Below are 13,530 nucleotides of genomic sequence, written 5' to 3'. Positions count from 1 at the left end.
CTTTTGCAATCTCTTTTTTACCTCCACCTATCGCTGGTCTTCTATCCAGCTTCACCTGTTCCACCCCCCTTAAACAGAATGTATTTCACCACATTTCTACTTCCTTTTAGCTTTGAAGAAGAGTCATACGGACTCGAAATGTTAACTCTGACTTTCTCTCCACAGATGCTGTCAGACCTGCTGAGTTTTTCCAGCGTTTTTTGTTTATTGTTTCAGATTTCCAGCATCCGCAGTATTTTGCTTTCATCATACCTTCCTTGCTTTTGTACTCTATGCCACTATTTATAAAGTGCAGGATCTGTATGCCTTGTTAACCACTTTCTCAACCTGCTCTGCTACTTTCAACATTTTATGCACGCATGCCTTCAGGTCTCTATCTTCCTACACTCCCTTTAGAATTGTGCCCTTTATTTTATATTGTCTCTTCATTCTTTCTAACAAAATGTATCACTTCACACTACTTGGCATTAAATTTTACATGCCAGGTGTCTGCTCATTCCTCTAGTTAATATGTCTCTGCCGTCTTGAAGTCTATCTCATAGTTCACAGTTCCAAGTTTTGTGTCCTGTGTACCCAGGTCTAGGTCATGAATATGTATCAGGAAAAGCAGTAGTCCTTAGGACTGACCTCTGGTTAACTGTATCCCTTCTTCCAGTCCAGAAAATAACCTCAACTTCTCTCTGTTTCCTGTCATTCAGCCAACTTCATACTCATGATGCTGCTCTCCTTTTAGATTCCATGGACTTCAGCTTTGCTGGAAAGTTTATACATGGCACTTTATCAACAGCCTTTTGGAATTCCACCGACACCACATCAACAGCATTACCCTCATCAACCTCGTGACGTTATCTTTTCAAAATATTCAATCCCTTTAGTTAAACCACACTTGTCCAAGTGACTGTTAATTTTGTCTCAGATTATCATCTCCAAAAGCTTTCCCACCACCAAGTTAAACTGTTAAGATAAAAGCAAAATACTCCAGATGCTGGAAATCTGAAACAAAAACAAAAATGCTGGAAAAACTCAGTAGGTCTGACAGCATCTGTGGAGAGAAAGAGAGAGTTAAAGTTTCAAATCCGTATGAATCTTCAGAGCTCTGAAGAAGAGTCATATGGACTCGAAACATTAACTCTGTCTTTCTCTCCACAGATGCTGTCAGACCTGCTGAGTTTTTCCAGCATTTTCTTGTTTTTGTACCAAGTTAAACTGGTTGGCCTGTAGTTGGTGGGTTTATCCTTAAACTCATTTTTGAACAAGACTAGCATTTGTGATTCTCTAGTCCCCTGGCACCACGCCTGTATTTAAGGAGAATTGGAAGATTATGACCAGTGCCTTTGCAATTTCCTCCCTAACATCCTGAACATCCTCAGACGTATCCCATCCAGTCCTGATGACCTATCAACTTTAAGCACAGCCAGCTATTCTAAAACCTCCTCTTTAACAACTTTTGGCCTATCCAGCATCTCAAAATATTCCTCTTTGATTTTGGCAGCTTCATCTCCCTTGGCAAAGACAGTTGCAAAGTACTCATTTAGCACCTGAACTATGCCTACTGCATAAATTTCCTTTATGGCCTCTAATCGGCCCCCCTCCTCCGTTTACTATGCTTTTAGTGTTTACATGCCTGTGGAAGACTTTTGGATTCTGTTTTTATTTTAGATTGCCTCTTGTCCTTTTCCATGGTTAACCTTAACCTATACTAGCAACACTGTTTCCCATATGTTCCCCTATTGCCATTTAATTGACTTGGCCCACCTCAATCAACAGAACCAGATTCTGCAAAGGCTTCTTCCTCATTGGGCCAAAAACACACTGATGAAGAAAATTCTCATGATTCAGAAACTCTTCCCCACCTCTGCCCTTACACTATTGCTAGGACAGTCTATATTAGGATAATTGAAACCCCCCATTATGACTACTCCATAGTTTCTGTACCTGTCATAATATCTTTGCAAATTTGCTCCTCTATATCCTTCCACTAGGTGGTGGCCTATAGAATGCACCCAGTATAGAATTGTCCTATTATTTCTTAACTCATTAACCAAACAGGTTCAGTCATTGAGCTCTCCAGGGCATCCTCTCTCTAGTACAGTAATATTCTCAGTCATAGAGGCCTACAGCACAGAAAAAGGCCAGTCTGCACCGGTCAAACATGGGCCTAACTATTCTAATCCCATTTTCCAGCACTAGGCCTATAGCCTTGCATGCCATGGGATCGCAAGTGCACATCCAAATACTTCTTAAATGTTATGAGGGTTTCTGCCTCTACCACCCTTTCAGGCAGTGAGTTTCAGATTCCCACCGCTCTCTGGGTAAAAGAATTCTTCCTCACATCCGCTCTAAACCTCCTGCCCCTTACCTTAAATCTACGCCCCTTGGTTATTGATCCCTCCACCAAAGGGAAAAGTTCTTATCTGTCTACCCTATCTATGCCCCTCATAATTTTATACAAGTCAATCATGTCCCCCCTCAATCCCCTCTGCTCCAGGGAAAATAACCCCAGTCTATCCAATCTCTCCTCATAACTAAAACTCTCCAGCCTAGGCAATATCCTAGTAAATCTCCTCTGCACTCTCCCTAGTGCAATTACATCCTTCCTATAACGTGGATTCCAGAACTGCACGCAATACTCTAGCTGTGACCTAACCAGTGTTTATACAGTTCCAGCATAACCTCCCTGCTCTTATATTCTTTGTTTTGGCTAATAAAGGCAAGTATCCCATATGCCTTCTTAAACACCTTACCTACCTGTCCTACTTTAAGGGACAGGTGGACATGCAAACTAAGGCCCTTCTGATCCTCAGTACTTCCCAGCATCCTACCATTCATCTTGTATTCCCCTGCCTTGTTTGTCCTGCCCAAGTGCATCACCTCACACTTATCCAGATTAAATTCCATTAGCCACTGATCATTCCATCTAACCAGCCCTTCAATATCCTTCTGTAATCTAAGGCTATCCTCCTCACTATTTACCACCCCACCAATTTTAGTGTCATCCATGAACTCACTGATCAACCATCCTATGTTCAAGTCTAAATTTTTTATATATACCACAAACAGCAAGGGACCAAACACCGATCCCTGTGGAACCCCACTGAACCTAGACATCCAGTCACAAAAACACCCCTCGACCATCACCCTCTGCTTCCTGCCACTCAGCCAATTCTGGATCCAGTTTGCCAAATTGCCTTGGATCCCATGGGCTCTTACCTTATTTATCAGTCTCCCGTGCGGGACCTTATCAAAAGTCTTGCTGAAGTCGAAGTAGACTACGTCAAATGCATTGCCTTCATCTGCACACCTGGTCACCTCTTAGAAAAATTCAATCAAATTGGTCAGACATGACCACCTCTTAACAAAGCCATGCTGACTATCCTTGATTAATCCCTGCCTCTCCAAGTGTAGATTAATTCTGTCCCTCAGAATTTCTTCCAGTAGTTTCCCCACCATTCTCCTTAATCATGATGGTTACCCTCCTTTCTCTCATTTCTTCCCTTCCCAGTCTTTCCTGCACACCTTGTATCCAGGAATATTTAGTAACCAGCCCTGCCCTTTTTTGAGCCAGATCTCTGCTATATCCACAACATCATATTCTCATGTACCTGCACCAGTATCTCACCAGCTTTATTTACCACACTTCATGCATTTATGTACATGCACTGTAAATCTAATTTCAACCTCTTAGCCTGACCCTACCTAATACCTTACTATTTCTTACTGTAGTGCTGTCTGCTTTTCCAAATCTTTTGTACACCTTATTTACCCTACCAAGTTAGTTTAAACCCTCCCCAACAGCACTAGCAAAGTGTAAATGTGTCATTGTCGGGCCTTTTAGCTGAAACCCTTGTACACTGAATGGAATAGGATTAGTGACCAGTTATGCAAAAGAAGAGAACCTTCTGAGCTTGAATAACATAGGCCAAAATAGATATCACCCAGCCACCAGGGCACTATCAATAAACAATAGAAACAGGCTGCTACTGAATCCTACACCTAGCGCTGTTGTGACTTTTCAAAAGTTAAGGGCATGCACAAAGGTGTGCACAATGTGTGTGAATGTTGACAAATTTAGCTAGGTTAATATTTGCCCTATTTCTGCTACTTTTGTGGCAAGAATCAACTGCAAGATACTTATGGAATATGACATGTATATAACACTACTGGTAGCGTATCCTTTATCTGAAAACTGAACACATCCAAAAAACACACTTCTTTTGAACCTCATCAACCTTTAGCGTGGGAAGTCTAGTTTGTCTGCACTGTTTACCTTGCGATTTTTGTGGTGAACATGTCAAAACGAAACTTATTACAGATACCTATATTTATTATTCAGTGATACACCTTACTTTTCTAGCAATTTTATTTACTTAAGACAATAGCTAGCCTAGACTCAGGCTGTTGTAATGTAAGCTTATATGTGGTATCTGAAAACTGAAATTATCTGAAATGCAATCAGGCCTGGGGGTTTCATATAAAGGATGCTCGACCTGTATTTAACATTAGCACATATGCCTTGTTTTAAGTTTGTCTTACTGATTTTCTAGTACACGTGTGTTCATTTTTATCTGAGCAATGGCATCAGCTATCCAAAGGAAACAGTATTGCTGCAGAAAATGTCTTTTAATATCAGCAACAGAAGTAATTTGTCAGTAAGTCACCCAGTACAGAAATCTGATGACCTGTCAGACTCCTGGGATTCCCTTGTGCACCCCTCAACCCAAGGTACAGAGGCCTCAGTTTGAAAGTTTATGACATAATTCTTTTGCAACACAAGGGAGTTCCAAAAATAACTTGTAAAAATGCGCATAAGGGAAGCGGAGCATTTCAATCTGCTCAACTGGAGTTAATAACTCAGGTTGTTTTTTTAAAAAATCAATTTGTTGCAGAGTAAATTATTTAAATATCAGCTTTAATTACCTTCCCTTCACCAAATAGGCATGTTCTGTTAATAGTGTATTTATTTGTTTTGTCTTGCAGCTTTCTAGACCGGATTGACATAGTCAAACAAAATGACTACATACCTCCAGACCAGGTAAGCAGATTTATTAATGTTCCCCTGTTCATTTTAATTTCTCCATTGTAACATGCATCAATCCCTGACTGAGACAAAGCAGTTGAAATTATTTTGGGCCTATGCCCTGTACTTAATATTTTGGCGATTTTACTTTTCTGTTGTATATTGTTCTTATCCTGTAAATTATGGTAAAATTAACTTTGACTGCGGTCAGCTCAAATTTTCTATTTTTGAAATGGATCAGCTGGAGCACTGACTTGATCAAATTGCTATGTTGAAAGATTTGAAATGCAATAAGCAAAAAGCTTTTGGCCGTAGGATTGCCATATGCTTTCAACCATGACGGCACATAATCTGCTTTTATACTAGTGTTCAGTTTGGATTCCATGTCGTAAGTCAGCTCCCTGGCCCTGGAGCCAAGATTTTAGATCCACAAAAATCTCTAGTCTATGAGTCTGCCGCCAGAATAAACGAGCCAGATTTAACAGCAGAAAGACTTGGAGCCAAGTCTTTGGGCATCGGGTCTCCTGGAATCTGAGTTAAAACAGTGCCAGTGCACAAATTGCAATGGTCCTTCCTCTCACCCTGCAGGCATTCATATGAGCTGAAAATCAGATTCTGTTGTCATTTCCAAACTACAAGGCAAAATATTTCAGCTACAAAAGCAAAATACAGCAAATACTGGAAATCAAAAATAAATCAGAAAATGCTGGAGATACTCAGCGGGTCTGGCAGCATCTCTGAGGGGGGGAACAGAGTTAATGCTTCAGATCTGTGACCTTTGATCAGAACTGGAAAAAGTTTTTTTTAAATGTCATAGATTTTGGCCAAGTGAAAATGGGGATGGTGGGAGAAAAATCAAAAGTGAAGGTTTGTGATTGGGTGGAGGGCAGGAGAGATTAAATGACTAAAGTGTTCAGGGTGCAAGGCCACGTAACCTTGTAATCTCTATCTCCATTTGTTTCCTTTTTTCAGCCAGATTGGCTGTTTCCCTTTTTTTTTCTTTTACTTTCAGACAGCAACTGCCATTCACACCCCCCTTTAGATACGTCTTTTGTTTCTTTACTCAGCCCATTACCACTCCCTTTGGCCTCACCTTTTATTTCCGTCCTTCCCTCTTTCACTGCTGGAAACCTGTTACATTTCTAACCTTTCCCAGTTCTGAGGAAAGGTCATCAGCCTGAAGAGTTATATCTTTTACTCTCTCCGCTTTTGCTGCCAGACCTGCTGAGTATTTCCAGCATTTTCTGTTTTTAAAACAATACAGCTGTAACTTTTATCCACCATGACTCAGAACAAAGTCCAGCAAAATTCCTGTTATAATGTTTTCTGCAATTCCATGGTTTTTATATTTAAACCACTAGTCAGAGCCAGTAATTTTATGCATCTTTGCCCCTGAAGCCTCATGAAGTGCTGTTTTATGGTAAGAAGCATTCGTTGAATGTGCAAGTTTACAATAGATTTGTTGTTGTCTCTTCATTGCAGTGGCCTGAATTCAAATCGCAGACCAGTGGGGTTAAAGTCTTTTATATCTGCTGGGTGGAGTATAAGTGTCCCTGTGTGAAGACATGTAGTCAGTCTCAGTTCACTTCCCTTCAATCTTGGACCCACAACTCAAGGGTCTTCCTGTAATTTGATTCTAAATCAGCAATCCCATTCGGCAGTTGTGTAGGAAATAGAACAACTGCGTACCGGTGTAGTAAAGGGTGCTGTTGTGAGGTTGGATTTCTACTCTGAACTTGGCGCATTGGTCATGTTTATGATGTATGGAGGTAGCTTTGTTCTGAATCTAACTGCATTACATAAACCCATAGATGTTTACAGCACAGAAGGAGGCCATTCGGCCCATCATGTCTGTGCCATTCAACAATGATGTGATAACACTAATCCCATTTCCAGCGCTCGGCCATAGCACTGGAGGCTATGGCAATGCACGTGAATATCTAAATACTTCTTAACTTACTGCCTGAAAGAGTGGTTCCAGACTCCCATCACCCTCTGGGTGAAAAAATTTCTCAACTCCTACCTCTTAAATCTATGCCCCCTGGTTATTGATGTCCCTACTAATGGAAAAAGTGCCTTCCTATCCACCCTATATATGCCCCTCATAATCTTATACAACTCTATCAGGTCCCCGCTCAACTGTCGCTGCTCCAAGGAAAACAACCCCAGCCTATTTGATCTTTCATCATAGTTCAGACCCTCCAGCCCTGGCAGCATCCTGGTAAATCTCCTCTGCACCCTCTCCAGTGCAACCACATCCTCCCTATAACGTGGTGACCAGAACTGCATGCAGTACTCCAGTTCTGGCCCAACCAGCGTTTTATACAGTTCCAGCGTAACCTCCTCGCTCTTGTATTCTATGTCTTCGCTAATAAAGGCAAGTATCCCATATGCCTTCTTAACCACCTTATCTACCTGTCCTGCTACCCTAAGGGATCTGTGGATATGCACGCCAAGGTTCCTCTGATCTTCAGTACTTTCCAGAGTCCTACCCTTCGTAGTGTAATCCCTTGCCTTGTTAGGCCTCCCCAAGTGCATTACCTCACACTTTTCCGAGTTGAATTCCATTTGCCACTGCTCTGCCCACCTGACCAGTCCATTGATATCCTCTTGCAGTTTATAGCTATCCTCCTCACTATTTACCTCCCTACCAATTTTCATGTCATCCACAAACTACTTGATCATACCCCCTACATTTAAATCCAAATCATTTATGTACACCACAGACAGCAAGGCCCCAGCACCGAGCCCAGCAGAATCCCACTGGAAACAGACTTCCAGTCACAGAAACATTCCTCTACCACCACCCTCTGCTTCCTGCCTCTCAGCCAAGTTTGGATCCAACGTGCTTCTTTGCCTTGGATCCCATGGGCACTTACTTCCTTGATCAGTATGCCATGAGGGACCTTATCAAAAGGTTACCTCTTCAAAAAAAATTTGATCAAATTTGCCAAACATGACCTTCCCTTGGCAAATCCATGCTGACTATCCCAGATTAATCCATGCCTCTCCAAGTGCAGATATATTCTGCCCCTCAGAATTCTTTCTAATAACTTCCCTGCCACTGAGGTTAGACTGACTGGCCTGTAATTTCCTGGCTTTATCCCTTCCTGTCTTTTTTAATAATGGAACAACATTAACAGTCCTCTGGCACCTCAGCTGTGGCCAAAGAGGATTTTAAAATTACTGCCAGAGCCCCTGATATCTCTTCTCTTGCCTCCCTCAACAACCTGGGATACATCACATCCAGGCCTGCGGATTTATCCACTTTTTAAGGCGTCTAAACCTGCTTGTATCTCTCTTGCTCTCTCTCTCACGCTCGCTCTCTCTCTCTCTCGCTCTCTCTCTCTCGCTCTCTCTCTCTCTCGCGCTCTCTCTCTCGCGCTTTCTCTCTCCCTCGAGCGCTCTCTCTCGAGCGCTCTCTCTCTCTTGAGCTCTCTCGCGCGCTCTCTCTCTCTCTCTCTCGAGCGCTCTCTCTCTCTCAGTCCTACACCCTGATGCCTATACCTCTCTTTTTCTTAATCCTAACCTTTATGTCCCTTGACATCCAGGGTTCTCCGGACTTCGTCCCCCCACTTTATCTTTACGGGAACGTATTTGCCCTGTACTCTAGCTATTTCCTCTTTGAATGCCTCCCACTGCTCTAACACTGTTTTTTCTGCAAGTAGCTGCTCCCAGTCCACTTGGTCCAAATCGTATCTCATCTTAGTAAAATTCACCTTTCCTCAGTTTAGAACTTTTGTTCCCAGCTCAACCTTATCCTTTTCCATAACTATCCTAAATCTAACTGAGTTATGGTCACTATCTCCAAAATGCTCCCCTACTGATACGCCTTCCACCTGCCTGGACTCATTTCCAAATATTAGGCCCAGAACTGCCCCCTCCCTTGTTGGGCTTTCCACATACTGGCTAAAAAAGTTCTCCTGGATGAAACTTAAGAATTTTGCTCCCTCTCTACCTTGCACACTAATACTATCCCATTTAAAATTTGAGTAATTCAAATGCCCTACTATTACTGCCTTATTATTCTTACACTTTCCAGAAATTTGACTACATATTTGATCCTCTATCTCTCCCTGACTGTTTGGGGGCCTATCGTACACACTCAACAGCGTGCTTGCCCCTTTTGTGTTTTTCACTTGTACCTATATGGCCCCATTTGATGAACCTTCCAGGATATCATCCCTCCTCATAGCTATAATTGATTCTTTGATCAATATTGCGACACCCCCTCCTCTTCTATCCCCCTCTCTATCTCACCTGAATACCCTCTAACCAGGAATATTGAGCTGCCAATCCTGCCCTTTTAGCCAAGTCTTGGTCATATCTGTGATATCATACTCCCATGTGCCTATCTGTGCCCTCAGCTCCTCTGTCTTATTCCTCAAGCTCCTTGAATTAAAACGTATTCCATTTAGCCTTGCTATACTCTCTTCTTACTTATCTAGCCTATGTTTCCTCTGCCTTCCAGACTCACTCACTATTGTTTTAACTTCTAATTCCATCTCAGCTCCTCTCCCCTCTGAACTACTTTTCAGGATCTCATCCCCCTACCAAATTAGTTCAAATCCACCCCAACAACATTAGCAAACCCCCCCGTGAGGATGTTGGTCCTGTTCCAGAGCAGATGTAACCTGTCCAACTCGTACAGGTCCCACCTCTCCAGTCACGCATTCATCTGCTCTATCTTTCTGTTCCTATACTCACTACTGCATGGCACCAGGAGTAATCTGGAGATTTCTACCTTGCTTTTTGATTTCCTACCTGACTCCCTAAAGTCTACTTGCGTGACCTAATTTCTCTTTTTTCCTATGTCATTGGTCCCAACATGGACCGTGACCTGTTTACCCTCACCATCAGAATGCCCTGCAGCCATTCAGTGACATCCTTGACTCTGGCACCCAGGAGGCAACATTCCAACCTGGAGTCACGTCTACGGCCGCAGAAGTGCCTGTCTACACCCCTCACTAATGAATTTCCTACCACTATTGCCATTCCACGTTTCTTCCTCCCCCAGAGCAGTTGGACAAACCACAGTGCCATGGCCTTGGCTCTGGCTGACCTCCACAGAGGAACCATCACTCTCGCCGTTTTCCAACGTCAAAAAACGGTTTGCAAGCAAGATGCATTCAGGAGATTCCCTCACTACCTGTTTGGTCCCCTTCTTCTATCTGGTGGTCATGCATTCCCTCTCTGCTTGCACTTCCTTAAGCTGCGGGGTGACCATGTCCTGATGGGGTGACCATGTGCTATCCACCTCTCAGCCTCGTAATGCACCATAGTGCCCCCAGCTGCTGCTCAAGCTCCAAAACCCAGAGCTTGAGTTGCTCCAGTCGGAGGCACCTCCTGCACACATGGTCATCCAGATAACCAGGAGAGTCTAGGGTTTCCCACATAGTGCAGGATGTGCAAATCATGGGACTGAGCACCCCAGATATATCTTAACTAAATAAAATATGGACCATTGCATTTATTTTATCCTTATTCCCACTTGAGTATAGACTAGATGCTAGATCCTCTGGATAGACTAGATCTTCTAGGTGCAACTGACTGCCTGACCCAAGGCCCTCCTCTCGCACTGTTCTCTACATGCTGCTGACTGCCTGTCCCGGGATCCTCCTCTCGCACTCTCCTCTATGGGAGTACCTGAATCAGACACTGGATGGCTGCAATTCAGAAGTGTCCTATTTCCAAGCATGATGGTCTCTCACCTGCTATACGCATGATTCTCAGAAACAATGTTTTTTACTTTACCGTCCGAGTTGCCATTTAGTTAAGTGGAAAGTGTTGTGCTTTTTGGCAATAGTGAGGCGCTTTGGTCTAAATTGAATTAAAGCACAACTCCGGTTTGCAACTGGTATTGCTATTTGTCACTTATTTCCATACATAGAATCATAGAATATTTCAAAACACGCTGTCCAGTCTATCAAGTCTGCACTAACGTGCTTCTTTCTAAATGGACTATCTAATCTAATCCACTCTCTTGCTTGCTATCCATACTCTCTAGTATTCTTTTTCAGCCAACTAGCTAATCCCTTTTATACTCTATTTCAACAATAGCAGCAGAGGATTTTGTTTCACATGATGTTTTTCTAACTTCCTCTTTACTGTTTTTGTGATTGTTAAACTTGGCCCTTTCATTATTATTTCACTGACCAGCAGAATCAATCTATTACTATTTACTCTGTCATGAATTTTCAACATCCCTAGTAGGTTCACCCTTCAGCTTTCTCAGCTCCAGTGAAATAAACTCTAACTTTCAATGCCCAACTGAGACTCCTCATTACTAGGAACACCTCCGTTGAAATGCACTGTATCTTTTCAATTTTGTATTCAGTCATGCAATGTGGTCATCGCTGGCAAAGCCAGCATTTATTGGCCAGCTCTAATTGTCCTTGAGAAACTGGTGGTGAGCCACCATCTTGAACTGCTGCGGTCTGGGTAGCGAAGGTACCACCATACTGCTGTTAGATAGGGAGTTCCAGGATTTCGACCCATCAGTGATGAAGGACCAGTGATATATTTCCAAGTCAGAATGGTGTATGATCTGGAGAGGAACTTGAAGATGGTTGTGTCCCATTGTGCTTGCTGCCCCTCTCCTTGGTAGAGGTTGCCTGTTTAAGAGGTACTGAAAAAACCTTGCATTTTGTAGATGGTGCACACTGCAGCCACACAGTGCTGGTGGAAGAGGAAATTAAAGTTTAAGGTGGTAAATGTTAAGACAAGTTACTTGTCCCAGATGGATTCAAGCTTCCAGTGTTGGAGCCGCATTCATCCAGGCAAGTGGAGAGTGTTCCAGCACAATGCCAACTTGTGCCTTGTAGATGTTGAAAAGACTAAGGAGTCAAGAGGTGAGTCACTTGTCTCAGGATATCCAACCTCTGACCTGTTCTTGTAGCCACAGTGTTTATATGGCTGGTCCAGCTAGGTTTCTGGTTGGTGGTGACCCCCAGGATGTTGAATGTGCACGATTCGATGATGGTAATGTCTTTGAATTTAAGATAAGGTGGTTAGACTTAATTGTTGGAGATGCCCCTTACCTGGCACTGCTGTGGCACAATTGTTATTTGCTACCTCGCAGTCCAAGTCTGAATGTTACCTAGGTCATTTTACATGCAAGCACAGACTGCTTCATTATCTGATGAGTTGCAAATGCAATCATCAGCAAGTATCTTGAATGACCTAATGGTAGAAAGTAGGCCGTTGATGAAGCAGCTGAAGCTGGTTGGTCTAGGACACCACCCTGAGGATATCCCTGTACTGATGTCCAGGAACAGATGATTGGCCTCCAACAATCACATCCATTTTCCCTTTGTGATTGGCATATGACATCAATCATTGGAGAATTTTCACCCTTGTTTTCATTGACTTCAGTATTACTAGGGCTCGGTCAAATGCTGCCTTGATGTCAAGGGTAGTTACTCTCTCAGCATCTCTGGAGTACAGCTCTTGTCCATGTTTGGACCAAGGCTATAATGAGATCTGGAGCCAAGTGGTACTGGTAGAACCCAAACTGCGTTTCAGTGAGTAAGTGCTACTGAATAGCTGATGACCTCTTCCATCAATCTGATGACTGAGAATAGGCAAATGGGGTGGTAATTGACTGGATTGGATTTGTTCTGCTTTTTCTGAACAGGGCATACCTGGGGAATTTTCCACTTTGTCAGATAGATGTCAATTTATTGCTTTGCAGAAACAGCATGGCTAGAGGCATTAGGCAAGAATTCAGCACTGCAGCTGGGATATTGTCAGGGCTCATAGATTTTGCTGTACCCAGTGTGCTCTGAAATTTCTTGATATCACATGGAGTGAAACAAATTGACTGAAGTCTGGCATCTACAATGGTGGGGACCTCAAGAAAACAGAAATGGATCAACCACTTGGCTCTTCTGGCTGAAGATGGTTCCAAGTGTTCAGCCTTGTCTTTTGCACTCACCTTCTGGGCTCTCCCATCATTACACATAGGGATGTTCATGAATTGCTGCCTCTTGGTTGTTAAATTGTCCACCATCAGTCACAATTGGATGTGGCAGAACTGCAGAGCTTTGTTCTGATCCATTGGTTGTGGGATCACTTAGCTATGCTTATGACATGCAGTTTCTGCTGTTTTGTGCGTATGTAGTCTTGTCCTGTAGCTGCTTCAGGTATGGCCCTAAGTTTTAGGTACACCTGGTGCTGATCTTGGCATGCTCTTTTATACTACTTATTGAATCAGGGATTTGTTCCTTGGCATGGTGATGATGGATATGCCAGGCCATGAGCTACAGATTGGGTGGGGTATAGTTCTGCTGTTGATAGTCTGCAGTGGCTCAAAAGTATCCCCAGGTTTGAACTGCTGAACTTGATCTGAATATGTCCCATTTGAGCATGGTGGTAGTGCCACACTGTGTGATAGAGGGTGCCCACCATGTGAGAAGGAACTTAATCTCCATAAGTTCTGTGAAGTAGTCACTCCTACAAATACTGACATGGACAGATACATATGTGACAGATAGATTTGTATGACTGAGGTC

At 43.0% G+C, this 13,530-nt stretch overlaps 1 protein-coding gene across 4 annotated transcripts in view; it reads left to right on the top strand.

Moving 5' to 3' along the window:
• The window catches only part of gnas (GNAS complex locus), a 360,976-nt gene that overhangs the window by 315,693 nt on the left and 31,753 nt on the right, over positions 1–13,530 (top strand). For all 4 annotated transcript variants that reach the window (XM_041205309.1, XM_041205310.1, XM_041205311.1 and 1 more), the window contains one exon: positions 4,978–5,032. In XM_041205309.1, coding sequence (XP_041061243.1) covers positions 4,978–5,032 — 55 coding nt within the window. The remainder of the gene's footprint in view (positions 1–4,977; positions 5,033–13,530) is intronic.

Source organism: Carcharodon carcharias, chromosome 14 (genome assembly GCF_017639515.1).
Source record: "Carcharodon carcharias isolate sCarCar2 chromosome 14, sCarCar2.pri, whole genome shotgun sequence".
NCBI lineage: Eukaryota > Metazoa > Chordata > Chondrichthyes > Lamniformes > Lamnidae > Carcharodon > Carcharodon carcharias.
Note: the sequence above shows the minus strand (reverse complement) of the source record. Positions and strands in the feature narration are given on the sequence as shown.